Genomic DNA, 27,242 nt, shown 5'->3' on the forward strand with positions numbered 1-27,242 from the left:
TAACAGATGGAAAGTTTAGATAGAACTTTTTCTGTATACTAAAAATACAAAATTCAAAACACATAAAAAAGAGCTCAAAGAAAAGACGACATAGCAGGAGAGGAAGTGAGCTGGCAGAACTGAGAAAGGAAACTGAAGTCCGAAATCCATTACCAACACGAGAGCCCCATTAGCAATGACAAAACGGGATGGACACTCCTAGGAGGAATTAGTCCTCCAGAGGACAGGCTGCTTGGAAAGAACATGCTGCGTGGGGAGAAATCAGAAAGTGGTCAGAGAGAAGGTGCCTGAGCCAGAAGGCTGCAGGGTGGTCCGTTGTGGGTCGGGATGGGTGTGGGGAGTCCAGAGGAGAGATGATGTCCAGGGTGCAAGGGACAAGCAGACCAAGGCCTCCTGAGAGTAAAGGGAGGCCGGCTGTGTACAGTGAGAAGGGTGCATCACGTTTCTGGAAAAAATGGATACGACATGACCAGGCACTAGAACAGAAACTGGTCGGTGAACTGAGTCTGTTGTACCGGCCCAGCCCACCTCATCCTCTGCTGTGGACGGCAGTGGAGCAGAGGCAGCAAGGTGAGGGGTGAAGAAATGCTCCCCAGGAATTTGTTCTGAGCCAGCGTGGCCTCGGCACAGGCACCCCACCTGGTGGAGTTGTGACTGCCAGGTGCTGCACTGTGCGGCTTTGAGAGGAAGGGCGTGCTGGAGAGCCGTGTCCTTGGAGGCAGAGCATTTACACAGACCGCTCTTTTCAAGGAGAGATGTGTCTGTTTTCCCCACTTCACTTATTTATTTGGTTATTCACTTATATCAGTATGGGCTCAGATATTTTATACTTTGGATTATCATCTCATATGACTTCCCCCCTCACACTGCGCCAGCTTTGGTCATTGAGAGCTCTTTCAGTTGGCTTCGTTGTCCCTTTGACAGACCCCATCACTCTGGGGCTTTGTCTTTGTTTTAGCTCTTCCTCACTGCCTCAGTGGGCCCCTTCAAACTCACCTTGTCTTTTTCCTGCCCCAGGGATTTCAGCCGTTTCTCCGAGGAGAATGCTGTCAGAGCCCAGAGCTGGGCACTGGGTATGATCCTCGCTGGGGGCTGTTGTTGTTGCTTCTAGGCTCTCTTAGCTCACGGAACCAGGAAATCTGTGCGTGCACGCTGGCCTGTGTGTGGGTGTATGTGTGTGCACGCATACACACAGGGATCTCTCCAGGTTCTGAGGAACCCATCTCTCATGGGTTCTGACTTTTGTCTCCACCCTAACCGATCCCCATGTGGGGTCGTCCTAGCCTCCTCCCCACGCTTACCTGTAACCTGCCATCGTTTTGCTGAATTGTTCAGTTCCCATGTACACATGTAGTGGTATCAGAGTTGGAGACCCATACTCCTGAGAAGTGACTTTATCAACTAGAGACAGTGCCTGTATATAGTTCCTTTTGTGTTGAGTCTTCTACCCTTGCTCATTTCCAAAGTCATTCAGGTTAGCACCTTTCCACCACCTCCTTTGAGGTTGTTTCATACATTTGCGATACAGGTAGATTGTTTTGTCCTATGCTGCATTGCATTTTGAGAAACCTTGACTTCCTAAATTATTTTTTTTAACTTGCATATGTTAAAGTTCATTCTTTATGCTATAAATTTCTGTGGTTTTGACAAATGCATAGTGTCAGGTATCCACAATGGCAAAATTGTACTGAATATGTTCACCACTTTAAAAAATCCCCTGTTCGACCTTCCTCCCTCCCCTGGATCACTGGTAGCCAGTCTTTGTACCATTAATATAGTTTAGTGTTTTCCAGACTCTCATATATTTGGAACCGTACGTCGCATAGCCTCGAACAAACATTTTAAGTCCTTAGTTATACACTATGCCAAGGTAAATTCCAGGTGATTATGGAATGTGTTTATTCAGTAAATGTTTGATGACTCCGTGCCAAGGATGCAGTGGTTCACAAAGCAAATATCATCCCTGCTCTCATGGAGCTTACCCTCTGGGGAGGAAGGGAAATTAAATATCACAGTTGTAATACTTTATTTGTGTAATTGTGCAGTGCTGAACAAGAGTACCTGCACTTCCTCCTGTTCCCCAGATGAAGCAACAGGGGTCATATTTACCTTCTCACAAGGAACTAATAAAAAGCTGGACCATACATATTTATATTTAATGTATAACACAGTTACATTTTTTTTTTACTTTCTATAATTTGTTTAATTTTTATCATTTACATCCAAATTAGTTAGCACATGGTGCGACAATGATTTCAGGAGTAGATTCCTTAATGCCCCTCCCCCATTTAGCCCATCCCCCCTCCTACAACCCCTCCAGCAACCGTCTGTTTGTTCTCCTTATTTAAGAGTCTCTTAAGGGGGCGCCTGGGTGGCGCAGTCGGTTAAGCGTCCGACTTCAGCCAGGTCACGATCTCACGGTCCGTGAGTTCGAGCCCCGCGTCAGGCTCTGGGCTGATGGCTCGGAGCCTGGAGCCTGTTTCAGATTCTGTGTCTCCCTCTCTCTCTGCCCCTCCCCCGTTCATGCTCTGTCTCTCTCTGTCTCAAAAATAAATAAAAAACGTTGAAAAAAAAATTAAAAAAAAAAAAAAAGAGTCTCTTAAGTTTTGCCCCCCTCCCTGGTTTAATATTTTTTTTCTTCCCTTCCCTTATGTTCATCTGTTTTGTATCTTAAAGTCTTCATATGAGTGAAGTCGTATGATATTTGTCTTTCTCTGACCAGTTTCGAAAAAGCTGGACAGTATTTATGAAACCTTGGTTTTCTAAGTTGTGGGTCTAAGACGGCAAACTATACTGATTCCTGTGAGATGAGAGTCGAACAAAGTGAGTCCAGCGATTTCCTGGCTCCCTGCATGAGCAGAGTTTCCAGGTTGTGCTGCAGGGATGCAGGGCCTTGCAGAGCCCCTGAGTTCAGGAGATGGAACTTAGAGTCTGGGGAGGCCACGGTGATGAAGCGTGTAGGGAAGAGCAGCAGAGTGGAATGCTGCAAGTGGAGAGAACTTGGAGGCCTGTGGGAGAGTGCCATTCAGTATGTGGGTGTGAGGAAGCTGGTAGAGGCAGGGAGAATCCCCCAGAAGAGTTAGAGGGAATGATGCTCAGAGCTCTCAGAACACTGTGAAAGGGGTCTTGTCATGAGGCAGACTGAACCTTCCTTCATAATTCACAGGGCACTGGGTTGACTACTCAGTGGAGGGTAATTATCCATAGAATAAATAGTGCTCTGGTGCCCCTAACCAGTGGTAGAAGCAAGAACTGAAGGTTTCACACATTTTCCAAGTAACTGTGTCCCAAAACAAAGCTCAAGAATATTTATAGGAATACAAAGGTTATTATAACTATATTCCACGTGTTCAAAAAGCTAAAGGAAACACTGGATACGTTGAGTAGAGACAAGATGAAGTGAAGACTGAATCACAAAAAGATCCAAATTAAACTCACAGAGTTGAAACTAAAATGTCTGAATGCAAAACATACTGGGTGGGATGAACAGATTACACGCTGCAGAAGAAAAGCTCAGTGAACTTGAAGACAAAGCAGTAAGGTCTATGCAAAGTAAAACAAGGACAGGAAAAGTACTCTCAAATAAGCAAAAGAGCAGGACTGAGCTGTGGGACATCTGGCAGAGGACTAACACTTGTGTAATTGTAGATCCCAGTGGGGAAGGAAGAGTGCAGAAACACTATCTGAATAAATATTAGCTGAAATGCTTCCAAATTTGATGAAAACTATCAACTTAAGCAATCTTAACAAACCCTAAACACAAACACAAATACTGTTAACACAAGGCACATGATAATCCAGTTGCTCAAAATCAGTGATGAAGAGAAAGTCGTAAAAGCAGCCAGAAAACGGGGTGCCTGGGTGGCTCAGTTGGTTAAGTGTCTGACTTTGGCTCAGGTCATGATCTCACAGTTTGTGGGTTTGAGCGCCGTGTCGGTCTCTGCTGACAATGCAGAGCCTAGATAGAGCCTGCTATGAGTTCTGTGTCTCCCTCTCTCTCTGCCACTCATGCTCTGTCTCTCTCAAAAATAAATAAACACCAAAAAAAATTTTTCTTAATGAAAATAAAAAAGCGGCCAGAAAACAAGACTACATACAGAGGAACAACAGTGCAGATGATAGCAGATTTCTCTTTGGAAAGTGTGGGTGAAGAGGCCAGGGAGCAGCTAGCCTGGAACTCTGCCCGTGTAAACACGTTGTTAAATGAAGGTGGAGTAAAGATATCTCAGATGTAGAAAAGCTGAAAATCCATCACCAGCAGACCTTCACCACAACGGATGTTACAGGAGTGGCACCAAAGGCTTCAGGCTACAGGAAAATGAACCCATGTGGAAATCTAGGTCTACCCAAAAGAGTGAAGACTCCTGGAAATGGCAGCTGCATGTCTAGATATACATATACTGTCTTATTATTTAAATCTCTTTAGAAGATAACTATTTGAGGAAAAGTAATAAGATAGCAGAAGGGGGGGGGGGCGGTTATATATAGAATAAGATATGGCAAGAATGGCACGAGGTCCAGGAGAGGAGAAATGCCAGACACATGTACTCGAAGTGGTATGATTTCTCTTGAAGGCAGACTATAATAAATTAAATATGGACACTATAAACCCAAAAGCATCTACTAAAATAGTAAAACAATGAATTACATACAGCTGGTAAGTTAGCAGTGGAGATAAAATTGAATCACATACAATACTTAATCCAAAAAGGAAAAGGGGAATAAAGAATAAATGAGACGGATTTTTTTAAATTAGCAAAATGAAGGCACCTGGGCGGCTCAGTCAGTTGAGTGTCCAACTCTTGATTTTGGCTCAGGCCATAATCTCAGGGTAGTGGGATTGAACCATGTATCAGGCTCCACACTGAGCGTGGAGCCTGCTTAGGATTCTCTCTTTGCGCTGCCTCCCCCCCCCCCCCAAATAAAAAATTAAATAAAAATAAAAAAATTAAAGTAGCAGAATGGTAGATTTCAACCTAACCATGTCAACAATCACAAATCTAGATGGTTTAAACACCCAATTAAAAGGCAGAATTTGTCAGCATTAAAAGACAGTACCCAAATATGTGCTGGCTACAATAAACCCACTTTAAATAGTAAAGACACAAACAGGTTAAAAGTAAAAGGAAGGCAAAAGATGTACAATGCTAACACTAATAGAAAGCTGGATTTGCTGTAATAATGTCAAATATACTGATTTCGGAGCAAAGAAAACTACCAGATAAAGATATTTCATGATGGGAAAGAGGTTAATTCACCAAGAGGACAACATAAACTTTATGTACCTAATAGCAGAGCGACAAAACACGTGAAACAAAAACTGATAGAACTGGAGTGCCTGAGGGTCTCGGTTAAGCGTCCGATTTCATTTCAGGTCATGATCTCACGGTTTGAGAGTTCAAGCCCAAGCGTCGGGCTCTGCACTGACAGTATGGAATCTGCTTGGGATTTTCTCCTTCCTCTCTCTGCGTCTCTCTCTCTCTCTCTCTCTCTCTCTCACTCTCTCTCTCAAAATAAATAAACTTAACAAAGAACTGATAGAACTGCAAAGAGAAATAGATAAATCTGCAATTTTAAAGTTGGAGTTCTTGGTATCCTTTACTCAGAAATTGGTAAAACAGGTAGACAGAAGATGAATGCTGCTACCGTCAGCCCACCTGCCCCGGTTGGCATTCATCGAGCAGTCTACCCAACACCGTGCTTTCCAGTGCATATGAGCTGTTTACCAGGATGGACCATTTGTCTGCATCATAAGTTTTTCTGAACCAATAAAAATATCTAGAAAATCACCAGCTACTGGCAAAGTAAATCATGTACGTCTATGTAATCCATGAGTCAAAGGAGAAATCAAAAGGGAAATTGGCAGGTTTTTGCATTAGATGAAAATGAAAATCAAAATTTGTTGGATGCCACAAAAGCTATACCCTGAAGGGGACTTTGTAACACTAAATGCCTGACTCAGATTGAAACTTTAAAAGGTCGCAAAGCACTAAACTCAATTTCTACCTTAAACTAGAAAAATTTAAATTAAAATTAAAAAATTAAATCCAAAGGACTGCAAAGGAAATAATTCAGATCAAAGTGGAAATTAATTAAAGCAGGCAAAAAAAAAAAATAGGTGAAAAATTGATGAAGCCCAACACTGTCTTTTTCTTATTCAAGATCAGTATAATTGACAAACTTCTGGCTAGCCAGATCATAAATTACCAATATCAGGAACAAAAGAGACGGCATCACTACATATTATATTGATCTTAAAAGGACGATAAAAGAATGGCATAACAACTTTGTGCCAATAAATCTGACACAATTTACATGAAATGGACAAATTCTTGGGAGGCCAAAACCACTAAACATGACTCAAGAAGAAGTTTAAGAACTGGTTAGCTCTGTATCTACTGAACGAATTAAAATTGTAATTAAAAACCTTCCTGCAAAGAAAAGGACAGGCCCAGATGGTTCCACTGGCGTATTCCGCCAAACGTTTGAGGGACAAATAATAGCGATTCTGCACAAACTCTCCCAGCAAATTGAGAGGATGGAATATTCTCAGTTCATTTTCTTAGGCTAGTATTACCCTGATACCAAAAGCAGACAAAGATAATATGAGAAGAAATTCACATGGAAATGCAAAGGAGCTAGAAGAATGAAGACAACTTCAGGAATGAAGAGCAGAGTTGGGAGGGCCGTCACTGTCTGGTGTCAGACCCAGAGCATCTGGAGTCAGTGGGACGTGGTGTCTGTCCCGGATCGGAGAGCCTTTCTGGATGGAGGGACTGATCCAGGGATGACTTGAGGAAGGAGGGCCAGTCAGGCATCTCAGAGGTAATCTTCAGCGACCACTGTGCCCCCTGCTCTGGACCAGCCTTAAAGGATGGACAAGAACTGAAAGGGGATACGCAGGTGCAGGTGGTTGATTTGAGTTGCTTTCAGGTTATGGTAGATATGTTTTAGCTTTTCAGAATTTTACTAACACTGCTCAGTGTTTTTTTAATGTTGAAGCCATAAAGGAAGGCCACCTGTTTTCACCCAGATGGGCAAAGAGTTAGAAATACTTGAGTTTCGTTTTTTTTAATGGCATTCCCAGTAGTTTTAAGTATTTAAGTAAAATTTGTATGGATATTCATATGGCAGAAAGGAGAAGGCTGGGAGCGTTTCTTCTAGGCAGGTGATCTCAGCTCATGAGCCAAGCACCGTCAGGTTGATCTGTGCTGTCACCATCCCTCTGAGCCTTGGAGAAAGTGTCTGATTGGCTTGTAGTCTCCCGCCCTTGGGTTTCTGGCTAGCTGTACCCCATCTGGTGCTTTGAATCTGTTTTATTTCCCCTTGAATAGCATAGTTGGGTTCTGTGGACCAGCCTCTGCTGGGGAGAGTCAGGGACAGTGTCCCTAGCGATATTCTTGCTCCTCATTCTGCAGGCTTTCTGCCGAAACTGAGACATGTACGTACAGAAAAGCTTGAGGGCACAGGCGGGACACTCTTGAGCTTTCATAAACCAACACTCTCGTAAGTGGAGCCAAGCTGAAAGTCAAATGACACTGCCCTTTGGGCCCCTCCCCTCACTATCTGGACTGGAGGTGGCTGCTTCTGACTTCTGACAGCAGAGACTGATTCAGCCTGATTTTGAACGTATTTATGTGAGGGAATCGTACTATATGCGTCTGATTGTGTTTGGCTTTTGTCTTTCACCCTCTGGGAGCTTCACCTAGGTTGTGGGTAGGCTCCTGGAGGAACTTTGAGGGTCTGTTCTACTGTGGTGAACATTCGGGAGTTTCTTGTTTTGACCATTGTGACCAGGGCTGCTGGGAACATTGTGTGCAGGTCCAGGTAAGTGTGTGTGTGTGTGTGTGTGTGTGTGTGTGTGTCCGTCCTCTGCCAGCCTTTATCGCTGTAAGTGGAAGCTCTCGGTGGGGGCCGAGGTGTACGTGCAGCTCTAGGAAGTACTGCCAGCTGTGGTCCTGAGCAGGCTGACCCATCTCTTGAAGCCCTGATGAGCTGCCTTGCCCTTGCTAGCATGTGATGGGTTTCCTTTCCCATTTTAGCCATTTTGGTGGGTGTACTGGTTATGCTTTTTCATTAACATTATATTTTAATTAGCCATTGGGCTCTTGATGGCGTAAGCATTTCCCTGATGACTGATGAGGCTGAGCATACTTCCATGTGTTTATTAGCCACATGGATTTTTTTTTAATATTTGTTAAAGGATGCCTGGGTGGCTCAGTCAGTTGAACATCCGACTTAGTTCAAGTCTTCATCTCATGGTTCGTGAGTTTGAACCCGGGCTCTCTGCTGTCAGCTCGAAGCCTGCTTTGGGACTGTCTGTCCCTCTCTCTCTACCCTTCCCCGTGCATGCTTTTCTCAAAAATAAAAAAAAATAAACATTAAAGTGTTTGTTCTAGTCCTCGTCCATTTTTCTGTTGGGTTATCTGCCTTTTCCTAGGAATTTTGTATATGTCCTGGGACTAGTTAGATTAGATACGCATACGTGTGTCCCGTGTTGTGCATGTTCTCTGTAGCAAATATTTCCCTTTCTGGGCTTGTCTTTTTACTTAATGGTGTGTTGATAAACAGGGGCTCTTAATTTTATTATAGTCAACTCATTAATTTTTCTTTGTGCTTAGTGGTTTTTTATGTCTGATTGAGATACCCAAACCTGCTATAAGACTAAAAAACTTCTACATTTTTTTTTCTAAAAACCTTATTGTTTTACTTGTAATGTTTAGAACTATAATTCGTCTAGAATGGAGTTTTGTGTATTGGATGAGATAGGGGTCAGGATCCATTTTTTCCCATGTGTGTATCTAGTCACGACAATACCATTTTTTAAAAGTCCACTCTTGGGAGCTTGGGTGGCTCAGTCGATTGAGCATCCAGCTTCAGCTCAAGTCATGATCTCATGGTTCGTGAGTTCAAGCCCCTCGTCAGGCTTGCTGCTGTTGGCACAAGAGTCTGCTTCAGATCCTCTGTCCCTCCTTCCCTCCGTCTCTCTCTCAAAAATGAATAAATATTTTAAAAAGAAAAGTCCACCCTTTGTCATCAATCAGGTGATCCTGTGTGAGTGTTGCCTATTCGTGAGCGTTTTCCTGTCTGGGCCATGCCACATGCTTTGTGCACAGCGCTACTGCAGCCCCAGGCGGGTGGTGCTGTCCCTGTTGGAAGCCGAGGACATTGTGTCTGAGAGGTGGCAGCAGCTTCCCCAGGGTCAGCTGGCAAGGGGCCTGGGTGCCCTCCTGTGGGCTGGGGTTCAGGGGCCGGGCACAGGGAGCAGAGAAACTGCGCTCGGGCCTGGATGTTCCTTACTCTGGCCAGCACACTGGGCTGTGAGGGGCTGGGCTGGGCCGTTTCGGGTTCCCCAAACCCAAAGATGTTTTCCGAGTTTATGTGCTTAGAGGCTTCTGCTCTCTCACAGGGCGGTGCCTTCCTGACTGACAGTGGAGGGAGAGTCCCGATGATCCTCTGACTTCTGTCCGCCTGGGGCCTCCGGAAAAGACTGCAATGTCCCAGACGAGGGATTATGAATGTGACAGCCATGATGCTGGCGTGCAGGAGCCCCGGATTTCAGGGTCGAGCACGAGGTAAGCGGAAGCCGTCTGTGCGGGCCGAGTCATCAGAGGACTGGTTTTCTTCCTTTCAGAGAAGGACCAGCAGCTGGCGGGCTGCCAGGGCTTTGCTGCCAGGGGTGAGCCCTGCTTTCTTCGGGATTTGATGTGCTCCCTTGGAAGCCCCGCCCCTGGGTTCCTGCTGCAGAGGGAGGGGGCCCAGATGCCCTGCAGGCCAGCGGTGGACCCAACTCCGTGCGCCCCTCCGGGCATCAGTCCACACCAAGGCAGTTCATCGTTTTAATGTTTCTCGTTTTCAGCTTTATTTGTAAATAATCCCACACTTACAGAAAAGTTGCAAGAGCAGAAACGGTACACTGGATACTTGCACCACCTTGCCCTTCACCCTGTGGCCTCTGTGCACCCCCTCCCTCGGCACGGTGCCGTTTTTGGGGGGCATGGGGGGCATGTGGGGCACGTCTCCCATCTCCTCTGCCTCGTGGTCCAGCCTTTGGCAGCTGGTTCCTGTCACCCTTCACGGTGCTTCCAGCCCCTCCTGAGACACTCGCCCTACCGGACTTGCTGCTGCTGTGCGGCCCCTTCGCCTTTTATAATCTGGAAGGTTCCCTGCCTTTTGTGACACTGACACTTTTTAAGGCAATAGTTGCCCTTTCAAACGGAGCGCTGGTTTGTGTTTGCCGATTTCTTAGTAGATGCCGCACAGCCGTGTCCTGCCGGTCCCGGGGTCTCACCTCTGCAGACACACGGCCACCTACTGCTCCTCCGCTCTCCCCTCGCCACCCTGCCCCTCACTGCTTTGGGCGTTCTGCTCGTTTCTTACACAGTTCAGTCTTTCCTGGGATGCGTGCAGAGCGCTGACTTCCCTGCTACGGGGGGCCTACAGCCGGCACTCTGCACCCCTTGTCCCTGCTCGTGGATTCCTCTGTTCATTCTCAGTACGGACTCAGAAATTCCTTTCTGTTCTACAGGGTCTGTAGTTCGTTCTTGCACTTAATTACTTTGGTGCTTGCGTTGTCCCAGATGGGGCCGGTGAGGTTCCTTCTGCTACGTGTCCGTGCCTCTTGGATGCTCCTTCCTTCTGGCTCCAGGCACGTCTTGTGCTGCCGCCCCGCCTGCAGGCAGCTGCTTCTCTGAGCAGCCCTGGTTCCTTTCCAGGAAGATGGGTATTGGAGGGCCAGTCTGAGGGCTTGGCATACTTGCGGCTCTGGCACTGTGTTTGCTTCTTGGCCCTTTAAGCAGACGAGAAAATGTGTGTGTGCATCTATGTACACACATTAAAAGTGCTAAGTTCACTCCAGTTCCTCCAGTTCCAGCGCTTTCCCCGAGGGTCTGCTCTTCTCGGCAGCCGCCTGCTCCCAAGAGCATCAGCATGTGTACTCGTTTGCTCATCTGATAGCCTATCTGCAAACCATTTCGGAATTGCTTCACCTGTTCCGTGTGTGTGTGTGTGTGTGTGTGTGTGTGTGTATACATATATATACACACACATATAAAACACTCAAAATAAGGTCAGAATTTCTTTGTACTCCACCCCCCATGTGCACTCTGCTCAAAAACTGAATACAGAGTCTAGTCCTGTTCTCCCTTGGATTAGTTCTTTCCCCTTGGTTGTGGTTGTGATGCTCATTGAAATACAGTTGGATTCATTTGTTTCCATTTCCATTGAGTTTTTTCCTTCTCCTTTCTCTTCCTGTTGCTTTAATTTTGTTTTGTAAACACATAGACCATTAACGTGGTTCTAAAAGACAAAACTATGCAGCACATACATTCAGAGAAGGACCACTCCTTCCCAGACCTCTGTGCAGGCCTCTGGCCGGTGGTTTTTCTGGTTTACCTCCTGTGTTTGTGAGGATCCCTGGATCACTCTGTGCATGCCCACCGTAGTGTTCAGCCAGTCTTGAGTTGCGTATCTTGGCAGCTTCCAATATTGTGCAGTTACAAGGGTGCTGCAGTGCAAAGCCTGTGCTTTGTAATTTTGTGTTGTCAGAGGTATGTCTCCAGGTACATCCAGACGAGGGGCCGCAGGGCCATAGATGTGTTGGCCACTGCATGCCCTCCGTGGAGTCCTGTGTGCTGTGCCCGTCTGCCCACTGCCTCCCTTGGATGGCGTGTGGGGTAGGGGCAATGGGTCTCCACTCAACTTGGGTTTTATGTCTAATACCAGGAGAAGTGGAATGTCTCCTTTTCCCATTTTTCTATGGTATTTTTATGGGGTTTTTTTGCTCAAATCCATATATGAAGGATTAGAGCCCTTTGTCTGTAATTTATATTAAAATATTTAATATTTTTGGGGCGCCTGGGTGGCTCAGTTGGTTGGGCATCCGACTTCAGCTCAGGTCATGATCTCATGGTCTGTGAGTTCGAGCCCCACATCCGGCTCTGTGCTGACAGATCAGAGCCTGGAGCCTGTTTCAGATTCTGTGTCTCCCTCTCTCTCTGAGCCTCCCTAGTTCATGCTCTGTCTCTCTCTGTCTCAAAAATAAATAAACATTAAAGACATTTTTTTTAATATTTAATATTTTCATCAAATGTGTCCCAAAAAACAATATTTTTCACTTTATACTCTATTAATCTTTTCTTTTGGTGCATCTGGACTTTTAGTCACAATTAGAAAATCTTTCCCTTTGTTGAGGTTATGGGGAAAGACAGAGTTTTCTCATGGTGCTGGTATCGTTTTGTTCTTGTGTGTAGAGCTCAGGTCCACTTGGAGCTCATTCTTGTGTTTTGTGAGGTATGGACCTGCCGTTTCGGTTCACCAAATGCTGTCCAGTTGTCCAGCACCGTTCATTAAAGGCCCTGATCCGCGATGTCTGTGCTTGGCTTCGTAAGTCTGCCTCCGCCCTTCTGCCGGTTCCGTTGACCTCTGCGTGTGTTCTGCATGTCCTGACCTGGCCACATTCTGACCCACAGACCGCATGTGCCTGCTCCTCTCAGGCCCACTCTCCTCGCAGCTGACTTCCCGCGGCTCACGTACCTCCTAGGGCGCGGTCAGCACCGGGCAGGACACATAGCAGCCAGCTCTCCCTCCCATGGTGCCTGTGCCGCTGGATCCCAAGGGCTATCCCTGCACTCAGGGCCCTGAAAGCAGCGTAGATGCCAGATCCCCCCTGCCCCACTGCCGTGTGCCGGCTCCACCAGAAGTTCCTTCGTGGTTGGTGGTTGGCCTGTGGCTTCAGCATCCGTACCTGACACCTAGGGAGCGTCGTCTCCTCAGTCTTCTTCCTCTGAGAATAATCTCTCATCCTTTTCTTTCTGCTGAATCATTTGTCTTAACCTTTCTGATTTGTAGGCTTTCCTTTGTACCCTAGGTATGTGATTGGATTACACGCATGGAATATTTTTTCTCTGTACTTACTTTTCGTGTTATTTGGTTGGTTTTTGATGAACAAACATGTTAAACTCCGATGTCATCTGTCTCACTGGCTTTCTTGTGCCTTCCCGTCTTTTCTGTCTGATTTCATAAACCCTTTCCTGACTGAGGTCTTCAGGCTCCTCTGGATACTTTAAGGTTTGGATTCGTGTGAATCCAACTGGGCTGCTTTCCGTATAGACAGTTGGCCTAGGTTGTGAATGTCACCTGTCTCCCAAGGGGACAGATCTGTGAGGGGCTTTCTTTTCCATCCATGCGTCTGTGTGCGCACTTGAGCACACAGCCTGCCTTGGCCTCCTGTTGGGCCTTCATATGCCCCCTCCAGCCCTTTTCAAAATGCTTTTGCCTCCTCTTGGTATAAATGGTAGTCAGTCTGTCCCCTACCCAGAAAAGATGTCCTGTTGGGATTCTCATTGGCAGTGTATCCAGACCGTAGGCTAATTTGGGGGGAAATGCCGGCTGTGATGTGTTCTGGCCCCTGACAGAGGCCCATCATTCGTTCATTCACCCGTGAAGATCGAGTGCCTTGCTGGACGTGTGCCCAGGACCATGTTCTTGCTGGTGTCTTGCTCCTGTGGCACTGTCTGTCATCTTTGCCTTGTCCCGTCCTTTCCCAAGGTGCTAATGTTCCTGATGTCCTTGGTGCTCAGAGTGCCGGTCCTGCCAGGCACAGGGAGTGGGGCTTGGAGTTGATTCTCATCTGCCCAGTCACTTCTCCGTTTCATGTGGGGCCTGATTGCGCACTGAGGACTGAGAGGTGTGTTGGCTCTGCTGTGGCTCTGAAGGAAGGACTGTGGCTGCTGTGGTCGTGGACGAGCAGCCCAGGCTCACACACTGGTCTCAGTGTGGTGTTGTGTTGACCTGGCGCCTCACCCCGTGGTGGCTCTGGGACAGTGTGAAAGGAGCTGCTGATGCCAGTGCCGCTGGGCAGGCTCAGCAATGAGCACGTGCAAGTGTCCTGGGGCCCTGGGTCTTGCCAAGGCAGTTTGCTGGGGCATCCCTTGAGCCAAGGCCTAGAAGGGAAGACTGTGTGAGGAAGGGCATGCATGCCTCCCCCTGTGCTCATGGGACACAGACGGTCAAAGAGACTCAGGCTGAAGCTACAGGTCTGGAAGAATGGTTGGACATCGTGGTGGGTCCAACAGTATCTGCCCAGGGCACTGTCAGCGGAGCAGACAAGGCCTGTGAGGTTTGAGCCCTGTGCTGTTTCCTCGGGTATGCTTCATTGCCAGTTTTATTCAGTAGGTGTGAGCTTCGTGTTTCCTGAAACGTAGAAATGCACACCGTGTGCAGAGCAGCACCTGGAGGTGGGCAGGGCCGTGTGCTTGCTGCCCTCCCCTTCCCGGGTGGTGCTCGTGCTGTAACCGAGTTTCCACATGTGCAGCCCTTGCTCCCTCTGTGAGGGACCACCAGGCCCAGGCCCCAGTTCAGTACCTGGGCCATGACACTGGACAGAGCCCTTGGTCAGGCAATGCAGAGGGCTTTTCCTTTAGGCAGGGCTGTCGGGCGGGGGACTCAGCATCATCTGGCCCTCCTGCAGGAGGAAGGCAGACGCTGACGGGGCAGCGAGGCCAGTGGAGCGAGGGGACAAGAGGGCATGGCATGCACAGCCACTTCTTGCTGGGGGACGTTGTGGGCGTTCCAGCCCATCCCCTGGTTTTGCTCTTAGGGTGCTGTCTGCATTGATGAATTCGCTTAGCAGTGAGAGTGGGTTTGGTGTCTGCCAGGGTCTGGGACGTGGGAGTCTTTGTGGCCACATTGGCTACAGGTAGAAAGCAGTAGAATGACAAGGCCGCAGCCGCACAAGAGGACGTTGTCCGACGATGGGGCGATGGGAGTTTGGGACAGAGTGTGAATGTGAGGTCTGAGGACAGGCGATATCTCTCCTGGGTGCCAACAACCTGTAAAGGGTGGAAGAGGCTGATGTGAACATGGGTGACGTCCCTGCAACGGCAGGCTTTGCGGGCGAGAAGGCGGCACAGAGCAGGGGCAGCACGGGGCGCCGAGGTGGGCAGGCACGCCCGTGCGTAGGACGGGAGGGGGGCTGGTGCCGAGGAGGGCCGATGGCCTGGGGCGGGGGGCGTTCAGGGGGCTGGTGGGGGGGCCAACTAGGAGCTGAGCACTTACTGATGTCCTGGTACCTGCTCAGGTCGTGGCCAACTCACACTGGAGCCCAGAGGTCAGTCCCGCCCTGTCAGCCTCTGTGCTTGTCTGTCTGGGCAGCACCAGCTGTGACCTGGGAAGCCTCCGCTCCTGCCCGCTACCTTCTGTGGCGAGCACCCCACCATGCAACCCCTGCTTCGACCTGCTAGGCTCCCCTGAAGTGGCAGTCCTTTTTTTTCAATGATACACAGTTCACATAAATTAATTTACCCTTCAAAGTGTACAATGTTTTTAGTACATTCGAGAAGTTATGCAGCCATCACCACTGTCTGCGTTTTTACGACCCCACCAAGAAACCACTTTGGCAGCTGACCCCACCCCGCCCCCCGCCCCTGCCCTGGCAACCACTAATCTGCCATCTCCCTATGGATTTTTCTGCTCCTGACGGTTTAAATAAATGGAATCACGCAACAGGTAGTCTTTTATGACTGGCTTTTTTTACTCAAAGTGATGTTTTCAAGGTTCATCCACGTCACAGCACATCCTCTCGTGTAGCTGCACCGCATGTTGATCCGTTTGTCCGGTGATGGGCATTTGTGTTGTTTCCACATTCTCTCTATTATGACTCACGCTGTGTGAACACTTCTGTGCAGCTTTCTGTTGCTCTTGGGTCAGAGAAATGCCGGGGCATGTGGTAACTTTGTCTGACTTTCTAGGAGCTGCCAGACTGTCAGAGTGGATGTACCATTTTAAGTTCCCACCGGCAGAGTATGAAGGTCGCAGTTTCTCCGTATCTCCTCCAATACTTGTCGTTATGGTTTTAAGAAATTACTGTAGCCATTCTACAGTCTCATCGGTGTGGAGTCTCATCGTGGTTGGGTTTGCCCTTCTCTGTTGCCTGTTGATGTCAAGCACCGTTTTGTGTGCTTGTTGGCTTTTTGTTTATCTTCTTTGGAGAAATGCCTCTTCAGATTTTTTGCCCATTTTTTTAATTGGGCATTTGTCTTGTAAGAGTTCTTTATGCGTTCTGGATACAAGTCCTTTATCAGATACGTGATTTGCAAATGTATTTTCCCCTTCCCCGTGGCTGTCTTTTCACTTTCTTTTCTTTTTTTTTTTTTTTTTTTTGGTTTCTTCTTAACATTTGTTTATTTTGAGAGACAGAGACAGAGCATGAGTGGGGGAGGGGCAGAGAGCAAGGGAGACACAGAATCCGAAGCAGGCTCCAGGCTCCGAGCTGTCGGCAGAGAGCCCGACGTGGGTCTCGAACCCACGAGCCATGAGATCATGACCTGAGCCGAAGTCAGATGCTCAACCGACTGAGCCCCCAGGCGCCCCTTCACTTTCTTAATGGTATTATTTGTAGCACAAAAGTTTTAAATTTTGATCAAGTCCAACTTACCGATTTTTCTTTTGTTGCTCATGTTTTTAGTGTCAGGTCCAAGAATCCATGGCCAAATCCACGGTCATGAAGATTTACCCCTATGTTTTCTTCCAAGATTTATAGCTTTAGCTCTTACATTTAGGTCTTTGATCCATCTTGAGTTAACTTTGTGTGGTATGAGGTAGGGGTCCAGCTTCCTTTTCTTGCATGTGCACATGCAGCTGTCCCAGCCCCATTTGTTGAAAACACTCCTTTCCCCAGTGAGTGGGTCCGGCACTTGTCATGAGAATCTGGAGGGCAGAGAATGTGCTTGGTCACTGTTGTGTCCCTTTCACCTGGTCAGTTGCCTGGCACATACCTGACACTCATTAAGTTATTTCAGGAAATACTTACTTGAACACATCATTGTCTGCAAGTGAGTATCTCTAAGAACCGGGGAGGCTGGAAGGGCCCTCTGGGTCGACTTCGTGCGCACCACTCCCAGCACACTGAGGGCACCACAGGCCAGCTTGCCGCTCCTTTTCACTGACTCACCTCAGATACTACTGCCAGTCTGTCGCCTGCAGTGTTGGGCCTCTTCTGGCAGGGAAGCCCACAGGGGCAGTTGGAGCACAGTTCGTTGTCACATGGCTGGTGACTGCGTGTCCATGCGCCATGCCGGCCCCACGGGCCGAGCGCTGGGCATAGACAGCACTTACTCCAGCAAGGAGGTGGTTATCTCCAGGCCGCACAAAGCTCCCTCTCCCCAGCCTGCCGGGCAGGGGTCTGGGTGGGGGAGCTGAGCACTGGCCCAGCCCCAACTCTGCTGTGTCTCCTCCTTACTCCGTGCAGGGATCCTATATGCATTCTCTGCCCTCTGGCTCCCCACGGGTCTCGGTTCAATGCTGTACCCCAGGGGTGACCAGAACATTCTTCTGAAAAAGTGGGGTTCTACCCACGCACGCACAGGAGTGTGCCAAAAAGGGAACAGATGGTATTCTTTGTTTAGAGAGAGTTATAGCCATCAGATTCACTTGAAAGTGTATTTAAAGCAAAAATAAGAGTCGGTTTTGCTTCTCTAGGGCTTAGAATGTTCAGTTCAGCCCTTTGGGAGCTTTTCTGCCAGAACGGTCTTTTGGGGGCTTTTGTGGATGTTGTTCTGGTCAAATCCATCACTGTGAGGCGGGATGGGAGAGCAGCACAGCTGTGTGAGGGGCAGGGTGCAGGGACCACCGTGGGGTGGCCGCCTGGGGGCGCAAGGGTGCCGCACTTCCTCCCCTCAGGGAGCCCAGCACGCAGCCGACCTTCCATTCCCGCCCTCCAGCAGCCTCTCACCCGTCTGGGGGTCCGTGCCCCGTGCCCAACCTGACCTTGGGGCTGGCTCCTGCCTGGCCTTCCAGAAGTCTCCATCCTTGTTCCCTATGAATCAGTTTGAGTGAGATCATGTCAGCCCTGCCGAGAGCCATTCTCAGGGTTTCTCTCTTCACTCAAGCAAGACTCAAGCCTCCTGCCCTGGCCCTTCACTCAAGCAAGCTCCTGCCCTGGCCTCCAGGCCTCTGCATCCAGGTGTCTTCTTGGGGGTCCCCCCACTCCGTCCCTTACTTCCTTTCCTGCCTTGGGTGGAGATAGCCCTTGGTCAGCCGGCCTGTCTTCTTTGAAGCATCTGCGGGTCCCTTTCATGCCCTTTGGCCCGTATGCATGGGTGCCTCGGAGTACAGGATGCCATCCTTTGGTGTCCCAGTATTTGCCAGGTAGCTGAGAGGAGGTGCCTGTGTAAGTGGCTCTGGGGGTGGAGGCACAAGTGGCCGACTGTCCTGTGAGGAGAGCTTGGCCAGATCAGGAAGCCGAGAGTGGGAAGTGTGAGTTTTCCGGGAGCGCATGTTGTCCCTGGGATGGCTCAAGCCGCCGAGGGTTTCCCAGGTACAGCGACCCAATTCACAGGGTTGGAATGTTGCTGTGTCTACACTGAGGGGAATGGCCAGCTGGCAGCCAGCCGGGTGCTGCAAGCAGGTGAAGGCAGTTGGAGCCGGGGTGAGGGTCTCTGTGCTCCGTCAAGACCTGCCTCATGGCAGGGAAGAGGGCCACTTGGCACATTCGTGTCGTGTGGAGAAGCAGGGTCGGCGCAGTCCCACTCAGTGCTGTGGGGCAGTTGGGGAAGCAGATTTTCACGTGAGCAGCAAACCGGTGGATGTGGTGGAGGATGGTCCTGGAAGGGGCAGACCGGGAGCTGATGAGGGGACTCCTGCCCCATCTTCCACAGCCGCTGGCCTTGAGGGGCGGCTGCAGCCTGGACGGCACAGCCTGCAGGCCTGCCTCCTGTCCTCACGGTTCCGGGACGTTCTCTCCCAGCCTTTGTCCCCAGGACACTCTGTTCTTCCTCACACAGGATGACTGACATGTGGTGGGTGGGGGTCGCAGGAAACCACAGAGTCCGTCCCCCGAGAGCAGCCCAGTTTGACTGCAGGCGCAAGAAGGAGGAGAGGTGCAGCTTACAAAGACAGGGGACTCCTCCCTGTGCTGGGCTCTCAAGATGTCCCTGTTGGGTGCAGTGACCCACAGCAGAGCAGCGATTCCCTGAAGGGGGTACTTGGGGTTCTGTAAGCCAGTGGCAGGGTTACCAGCCTGTATGTTGGGTGTGAAAAGTTTGTTGACGGGAGTGTGGGATGGGATGCGGGGTAGGCCGTGTGCTCATGTAGGGTGTCAAGGGGAAGCTGCACTGAAGGGACACCTCCTCGCTCTGGCTCTCTGTGGGGCAACTGAGGGATGTCTGTGGACAGGAGGGACACCTAAACTTGGGCTTCTTTGTGGGGCAGCTAAGGGACGTCTGTGGAGAGGAGAGACATCTCCACTCTGGGCTCTCTGTGAGGCAGCTAAGGGACATCTTTGGGGAGGAGGGACACCTAATCTCTGGGTTCTCTATGGGGCAGCTGAGGGACGTCTGTGGGAAGGAGTGGACAGGAGGGTGATGGGAGGCCTGGGAAGCACGCTGAGCATTTTGAAGCATCCCGTGGACAGCAAGGTGAGGGCAGGTGTGGACCCTGTGGAGACGTCGCACCGTGGGGCCAGATTTATTCCCGTAGTGCTGAGCAGCCCTGTTGCAGGCACAGAGAGGGAGCACAGGGGACTCTGTCAGAGTCAGAGGACAGACATCTAGGGAAACAGAGCATCCGGAGTGAGACTGGCAGGGAGAGGCCCATTAAAGATGCCTATACTGGAATCATCAGTTACAGAATCGCCGAGTTTCCAGAACCGTGAGGAACTTGTACGCGTGAGTGGAGAACGAAAGACCCTGAGGAACGACCCTGGAGAAGGACCAGCAGCTTTAACACAGATGAAGAGAGAACGAATGAAGTAGGAAGAGGGACTGAAGGGGCGATCTGGCGTGGCAGGCAAGATGGAGCGGGATGTGCAGGCTCCACAACACGAGTGAGGGCCCCGTGGGGCCCAGAAGGAGGCAGAGCATTGGGAGGTTTGCTTCAGAGTGTGGCCACGGAGGGTTTTCCAGAATTGTTTAAAGATGCCAACCTTCAGATCCAGGAGTCCCCCAGATCCTGCGTTTCACTAATTGAAGGTGAACTTGCACCTGAATATATGTCACAGTGAGTTATTTGTTCTGTTTATTTGCCAAATCGTTAGCATCGTCTACAAAGACAGTTCCGTTACATTACACACAAATGACGAGAGGGCTCTTCCTTGTTTATTCCCAGGTGAATCTAGAGTAAATTGTTAGAGTCAATAGGAAAATTGAGGAAGATTACTTATACAAAAGTAATATACAGAAGCACCTGGGGGGCTCAGTTGGTGAAGCGTCTGGCTCTTGATTTTGGCTCAGGTCACGATCTCATGGTTCACGAGTTTGAGCCCCGCATCAGGCTCCGTGTTGACAGTGCAGAGCCTGCTTGGGATTCTCTCTCTCTCCCCACCACGCTCTCTGCCCCTCCCTCACTTGCAGTCTCTCTCTCAAAATAAATTAAAAAAAAATTTTTAAGTAATGTACAAAATGTGTTTCTGTACACCATCACCAATCAGAAAATTATAAATTTAACAATGTAAAAATTGGACACTACCAGCAGGTGAGGGTGAGGAGCAAGCAGTGTTGCTGGGCGCACTTCAGGGGGGAGCAAGTCGGGGTCCTCTGGACAGTTGGTGTGCACTCCTGGGACCCGGCGTCTTACCTCTGCAGGCTTCTGCAGCCCCTGCGCAGGGCTCATGGGTGAGGATGTGCATAGCAGAGTTGTGAAACATAGTCCCAGATGGCCAACCACTCAGATGTTAAAAACATGTGACCCAGGCACCTGACTGGCTCAAGTCCACCTGAGTGGACTCTTGATCTCGGGATTGTGAGTTTGAGCCCCACGTTGGGTATAGAAATTACCTAAACAGACAAACCGACAGACAAACGTAAAAACACACGCACACAGGGGCACCTGGGTGGCTCAGTCGGTTAAGCGTCCGACTTCGGCTCAGGTCATGATCTCACAGTCCATGAGTTCGAGCCCCGCGTCGGGCTCTGTGCTGACAGCTCGGAGCCTGGAGCCTGCTTCAGATTCTGTGTCTCCTTCCCTCTCTGCCCCTCTCCTGCTCATACTCTGTCTCTCAAAAATAAATAAAAACATTAAAAAAAACACATGCACACACACAAAACCGTGTGACAGCTTCAGGGAGTGCAGCACCATGCACTGTGCGCTTGGGCGGGCTGCAGCCAGGTAGACAGCGTCAATGGGTTTCGGTTGCAAGTGAAAGAAACGAGACACACAAAAAAATAGTTTTATTGCGTGAATGTGTGATTGAAAAATAGACACACCTCAAAAAATTTGTTTAGGGTTACCTTCAAAGATGTTTGGACTAAAAAAAAAAAAAAAAAAAAAAAAAAAGATGTTTGGACTGTAAAAGCAAGGAAAACGGTTGCCTTAAAACTCAGGATCGTGGTGTCCTCGGGGCGAACAGGTGTGATGTGGCTGTGTCTTGGATGCTGCCTCGTTTTATTTGTTGGTGAGTGATGGCGACACCAGTGTTGAATCATAATTGCTCATTAAACTTATCTCTGTGTTTTGTACATTTGTCTGTATATGTTATATGTCCCGATTTTGTTTTTAAAAAGAACGTGCTCCGCAAAACAATTAACGTGATTCATCACATCAATAAAAGGACAAGAACCGTATGATCCTCTCAGTAGATGCAGGGAAAGCATTTGACAAAATACAGCATCCTTTCTTGATAAAAATCTCAAGAGAGTAGGGCTAGAAGGAGCATACCTCAAGATCATAAAAGCCATATGTGAACGACCCAACGTTAGTATCATCCTCAATGGGGGAAAAACTGAGAGCTTTCCCCTAAGGTCAGGAACAAGACAGGGATGTCCACTCTCCCCACTGTTACTCAACATAGTATTGGAAGTCTTAGCCTCTGCAGTCAGACAACACAAAGAAATAAAAGGCATCCAAATCGCCCAGGAGGAGGTCAAACTTTCACTCTTCACAGATGACATGACACTCTATATGGAAAACCCAAAAGATTCCACCAAAAAACTTCTAGAATTGAGCCATGAATCCAGCAAAGTTGCAGGGTATAAAATCAACGCACAGAAATCGGTTGCACTCCTGTACACCAACAATGAAGCGACTGAAAGAGAAATCAAGGAATCAATCCCATTTACAGTTGCACCAAAAACCATAAAGTACCTAGGAATAAATCTAAGCAAAGAGCTGAAAAATCTATATGCTGAAAACTATAGAAAGCTTATGAGACATTGAAGAAGACACAATAAAATGGAGAAAGATTCCATGCTCCTGGGTAGGAAGAACAAATACTGTTAAAATGTCAATACTACCCAAAGCAATCTACATAGTCAATGCAATCCCTATCAAAATAGCACCAGCATTCTTCACAGAGCTAGAACAAACAATCCTAAGATTTGTATGGCACCAGAAAAGACCCCGAATAGCCAAAGCAGTCTTCAGAAAGAAAACCAAAGCAGGAGGCATCACAATCCCAGACTTCAAGCTATACTACAAAGCTGTCATCATTAATACAGTATGGTACTGGCACAAGAACAGACACTCAGATCAATGAAACAGAATAGAGAACCCAGAAATGGACCCACAAACGTATGGCCAACTAATCTTTGGCAAAGCAGGAAAGAATATCCGATGGAATAAAGACAGTCTCTTCAGCAAGTGGTGCTGGGAAAACTGGACAGCACATGCAGAAGAATGAATCTGGACCACTTTCTTACACCAGACACAAAAATAACATCAAAATGGATGAAAGGCCTAAATGTAAGGAAGCCACCAAAATCCTCGAAGAGAAAACAGGCAAAAACCTCTTTGATCTTGCTCGCAGCAACTTCTTACTCAACACGTCTCTGGAGGCAAGGGAAACCAAAGCAAAAATGAACTACTGGGACCTCATCAAGATAAAAACCTTCTGCACAGCGAAGGAAACAATCAGCAAAACTAAAAGGCAACCGACAGAATGGGAGAAGATATTTGCAAATGACATATCAGATAAAGGGTTAGTATCCAAAATCTATAAAGAACTTATCGAACTCAACACCCAAAAAACAAATAATCCAGTGAAGAAATGGGCAAAAGACGTGAATAGACACATCTCCAAAGAAGACATCCAGATGGCCAACCGACACATGAAAAAATGCTTATCATCACTCATCATCAGGGAAATACAAATCAAAACCACAGCGAGATACCACTTTATACCTGTCAGAGTGGCTAACATTAACAACTCAGTCAACAACAGATGTTGGTGAGGATGCAGAGAAAGAGGATCTCTTTTGCATTGTTGGTGGCAATGCAAGCTGGTGCAGCCGCTCTGGAAAACAGTCTGGAGGTTCCTCAAAAAACTAAAAATAGAACTACCCTATGACCCAGCAATTGCACTACTAGGCATTTATCCAAGGGATACAGGTGTGCTGTTTCGAAGGGACACATGCACCCCATGTTTATAGCAGCACTATCGACAAGAGGCAAAGTATGGAAAGAGCCCACATGTCCATCGATGGATGAATGGATAAAGATGTGGTTCATATATACGATGGAGTATTACTCGGCAAACAAAAAGAATGAAATCTTGCCATTGGTAACTACGTGGATGGAACTGGAGGTTATTATGCTAAGTGAAATTAGTCAGAGAAAGACAAAAACCATATGACTTCACTCATATGAGGACTTTAAGAGACAAAACAGAGGAACATAAGGGAAGGAAAACAAAAATAATGTAAAAACAGGGAAGGGGACAAAGCATAAGAGACTCATAAATATGGAGAACAAACTGAGGGTTACTGGAGGGGTTGTGGGAGGGGGGATGGGCTAAATGGGTAAGGGGCATTAAGGAATCTATTCCTGAAATCATGCTGCACTATATGCTAACTAATTTGGATGTAAATTTTTAAAAATAAAAAATAAAAGACAATAAAAAGAACATGCGATTTACAATAGTGTGTATGTATGAAGCCTAGGAATAAATCTGATGAAAGATGTGCGCATCCTTTAAGGGAGACCTGGATGAGTGGGTACACGGTTTGGGTGGAAGGCACGTCTAACCCTCCTGCGGTGGACCCAGCAGAGGTGCCGACAGGCTGATTCGAGGGTTTGTGGGCAAGAGCAAGGGCCAGGAATAGGCAAGACACACCTGAAGAGGAAGCGGGGACCTCAGAAGTGCAGAGTGTCCACGGCTGTCGTGGTGAGGACACCAGGGTGCTGGTCAGATTCACACCGACCCACAGAGCCAGCAGCACACTCAGACGCGGGTCCGTCGTGGAGGGAAGGGTGCCGCGTGCAGTAGGAAGATCACCAGAACCCGGCCCTGCAGACACCTTGCACCTGAACATCCAGCCTGCAAAAGTAAATGTCTGTTGTTTGTGTGCTGCCCGCTCCGCCGTGTTCTGTTACAGCACCCTCCGTGGCCAAGATGGTTTCAAAACAAAAAGTTAAAAATTTGAAAGTGAAACGGGGTGATCAGTCGTAGAGGCCCCACTGGCCTCCCTTGGAGGTGAGGTGCAGCCTCTGGGCCCCGTGAGAAGGGGGTGGCCCCATGCTGTGGGTTCAGACTCACCCAGCCATCTACTGGCGTCCCCTTTCCCTGGAGCAGCAGTCTGGGCTCGATCCCCCTGGCACCTCCTGGCACCCACAGGACGGATGGGTCCTCCTCCATCGTCCAGATGGCTGCTCTTTATCCTTCTCTCGAGACAGAACGGCGCACACCATGGCCTCACCACCTTCCCTGTCTGCTCCTGGCTTCCCTCTGCTGTTCAGGTGAGGTGAAGTCAGGTCAGGAGGGCTGTCCACTTGCTCCCCGCCCCCCTTTCTCTCATGAGCCCTGCTGCTTACACCTCGCCCGCACCATCTGGCCCTTCTGTGGAGACCCACGAGCCGGTCCCGCATCTGGCCCCGCCGTGCTCCCTTCTCTCTCTGCCCGCCCTCCTCCCTGCCCCCCTCCAGCTCTCCGCCTCCTGCCTCTGAGGCAGTGACATCCTCGTGTGCCCCACAGCGGTGCCCCATCCCTTCCTCGCAGACTGCCTCCACACTGTGCTGTGCCGGGCACCCACACCCAGGTGCTGGCTGATATGGGGACCCAGGACCCGCCTGGCCCTCCCCACTGGCTTCCGGAAGCATCTGCTGACCCTGAAAGAGGCCACAGAGCCTCAGTGCTGCTGGGAGTACACAGTAAGTTATGCGGCTCACGCTCCTCCCAGTATGGGGAGTCCAGTCCTGAGAGAGCGAGCCCCCCTGTGCTCCCAGCTGGAGGCCTCCCAACTACCCCAGCAGTAATGAGGGTTGTGCCCATCACAGGGTTCTGGAGCAGTGGAAAGACTCACAGACACAGAACCTCCACACGGCAGAGAGGTCTGTGGCATTTAAAGGGTTGTTAATTGGTGTGAAAACTGGAAGCAGAATAAAAATGTGCCAGATGTCAGCCAGACACAGCCTGATATCACACATACAGGCATTAAAATTGCCTTATTCATGGGGCACCAGGGTGGCTCAGTCGGTTGAGTGTCCAACTCTTGATTTCAACTCAGGTCATGATCTCGGGGTCATGGGATTGAGCCCTGTGTCAGATTCTCTGCTGAACGTGGAGCCTGCTTGGGATTCTCTCTCTCCCTCTGCTCCTCTCCCCTGCTTGAGTTCTCTCTCTCTCTCTCTCTCTCTCTCCCCAAAATAAAAAATAACAATAAAATGTCCTTGTTCTGAATAGCTTCAGTTTGCATACCTTGTTTTCCAAGTCCTCTTTTGCATTAAAAAAACTTAGCAGGATGAAAGCTGTATCCTTGGGGTGGGTGGGGGCACCCTGGGGGCCCCTGGAGGAAATGGCTCCAGAGCACCAAGGCACATACCAGCTGGGCCCACTATAGAGACAAGGGTGTCCACTCCTGCTGCAGGCGGATGGACAGACTGAGAGCAGCCAGGCTGTGTCCAGGTTCCTCCGAGGCCAGCTTGGCACAAGACTCCCCAGAGGGCTCCTGGGGGCTGGACAGTAGTGAGCATGTGGAAAATCTGGAGTGGGACGTCAGTTTGGCTTGGGTTTCTTGTATAAGTGATAGGATTTCTTGTATTTGGGAGCCAGTGGTGTGAGAAGGGGTCTGATACTGGGTGCGAGGGTCTACAGACCACGCCCCCCCCCCCCCCCCCCATTGGGTGGACCACGCAGCAGCTGGACTGTGCAGTAGCTGGGGACACAGGGGGCACCGCTTGAGGGCCTGGGGTTGGAGGCAGCCCTCTTCTCCACTCCAACCTCCCTGTCCTGGGCCAGGCTGCAGGAGCCCCTTGAGCCCTGAGGCCGGGACCCCCCTCTAGCCAGGCTGCAGGAACCCCTTGTCCACGGAAGCCAGCGTACCCCGCTGACACCCCTTTTGCTCTTTCTCAGGCTGGAGTGGGTGGAGATCATCGAGCCGCGCACCCGAGAGCGCATGTATGCCAACCTGGTCACGGGCGAGTGCGTGTGGGACCCTCCTGCCGGCGTCCGCATCAAGCGCACCAGCGAGAACCAGTGGTGGGAGCTGTTTGACCCCAACACTTCCCGCTTCTACTACTACAACGCCAGCACTCAGCGCACCGTGTGGCACCGGCCGCAGGACTGTGACATCATCCCCCTGGCCAAGCTGCAGACCCTGAAGCAGAACACGGAGTCACCCCGTGCCTCGGCAGAGAACAGCCCCGGGCGGGGCAGCAGCGTCAGCCACGAGGGCAGCACCAGCTCCTCCCTGGAGCCCGAGCTGGACGCCGGCGAGAAGGTGCAGGAGCCTTTGGGGAGGGCCAGCCGGCAGGCCGCTTTCGGGGCTCTGAAGGAAGAGAGCAGCAGGTGAGGCGGGTGGGTGGCCAGACCCTCAAGTGCCAGGTGGGGCCCGAACCTCATGCAAACAGCTGCCTGCACCAGCTGCCACCCTTGCCCCCAGAATGCTCTCGTCTCCGTTTGGCAAGAGCCTCTGCTGGGGATGCGGAGGGCCAAGGTCTGTCCCCTGCTGGGCGGCCTCTGGAGGGATGGGGGCTGCCACGCTTGTCTTTTCCAGACAGGGTTGTCAGGAGGCATTGGGCCGGGGGTCTTCTGGCTAATGACTGTGAGATCACTGGGTTCTGTCCACTGTGGGAAGCATGAATATGGCATCAGCACCCCCCAGATGTGCCCTGTATCCCAGGTGCCCCACACCCCAGGGCCCACACCCAGCAGGCGCTGCTCCAAGCCTGGAACTCAGGGAGCCAAGTCCAGAAGGCATGGTTGGTCAGGAAGATGATGGGACGGTGTGTGCCCTGGTGACAATGAGGTGACAAACCAGGGAGGATGTAGGGATACGATATTGGCCTTGGAGGCCAGGCAGGGACAGGGAGGTAGC

The 27,242-nt window shown here is 49.6% G+C and overlaps 1 protein-coding gene across 2 annotated transcripts in view; it reads left to right on the forward strand.

Annotated features, from left to right (window-relative positions):
• Window positions 1-27,242, forward strand: part of ARHGAP39 (Rho GTPase activating protein 39) — a 108,109-nt gene that overhangs the window by 38,493 nt on the left and 42,374 nt on the right. For both annotated transcript variants that reach the window (XM_049632702.1, XM_049632703.1), the window contains exons 2-3: window positions 9,410-9,575; window positions 26,279-26,713. In XM_049632702.1, the coding sequence (XP_049488659.1) occupies window positions 9,496-9,575; window positions 26,279-26,713 (515 nt within the window). In that variant the 5' untranslated portion in view covers window positions 9,410-9,495. The remainder of the gene's footprint in view (window positions 1-9,409; window positions 9,576-26,278; window positions 26,714-27,242) is intronic.

Source organism: Panthera uncia, chromosome F2, assembly GCF_023721935.1.
Source record: "Panthera uncia isolate 11264 chromosome F2, Puncia_PCG_1.0, whole genome shotgun sequence".
NCBI lineage: Eukaryota > Metazoa > Chordata > Mammalia > Carnivora > Felidae > Panthera > Panthera uncia.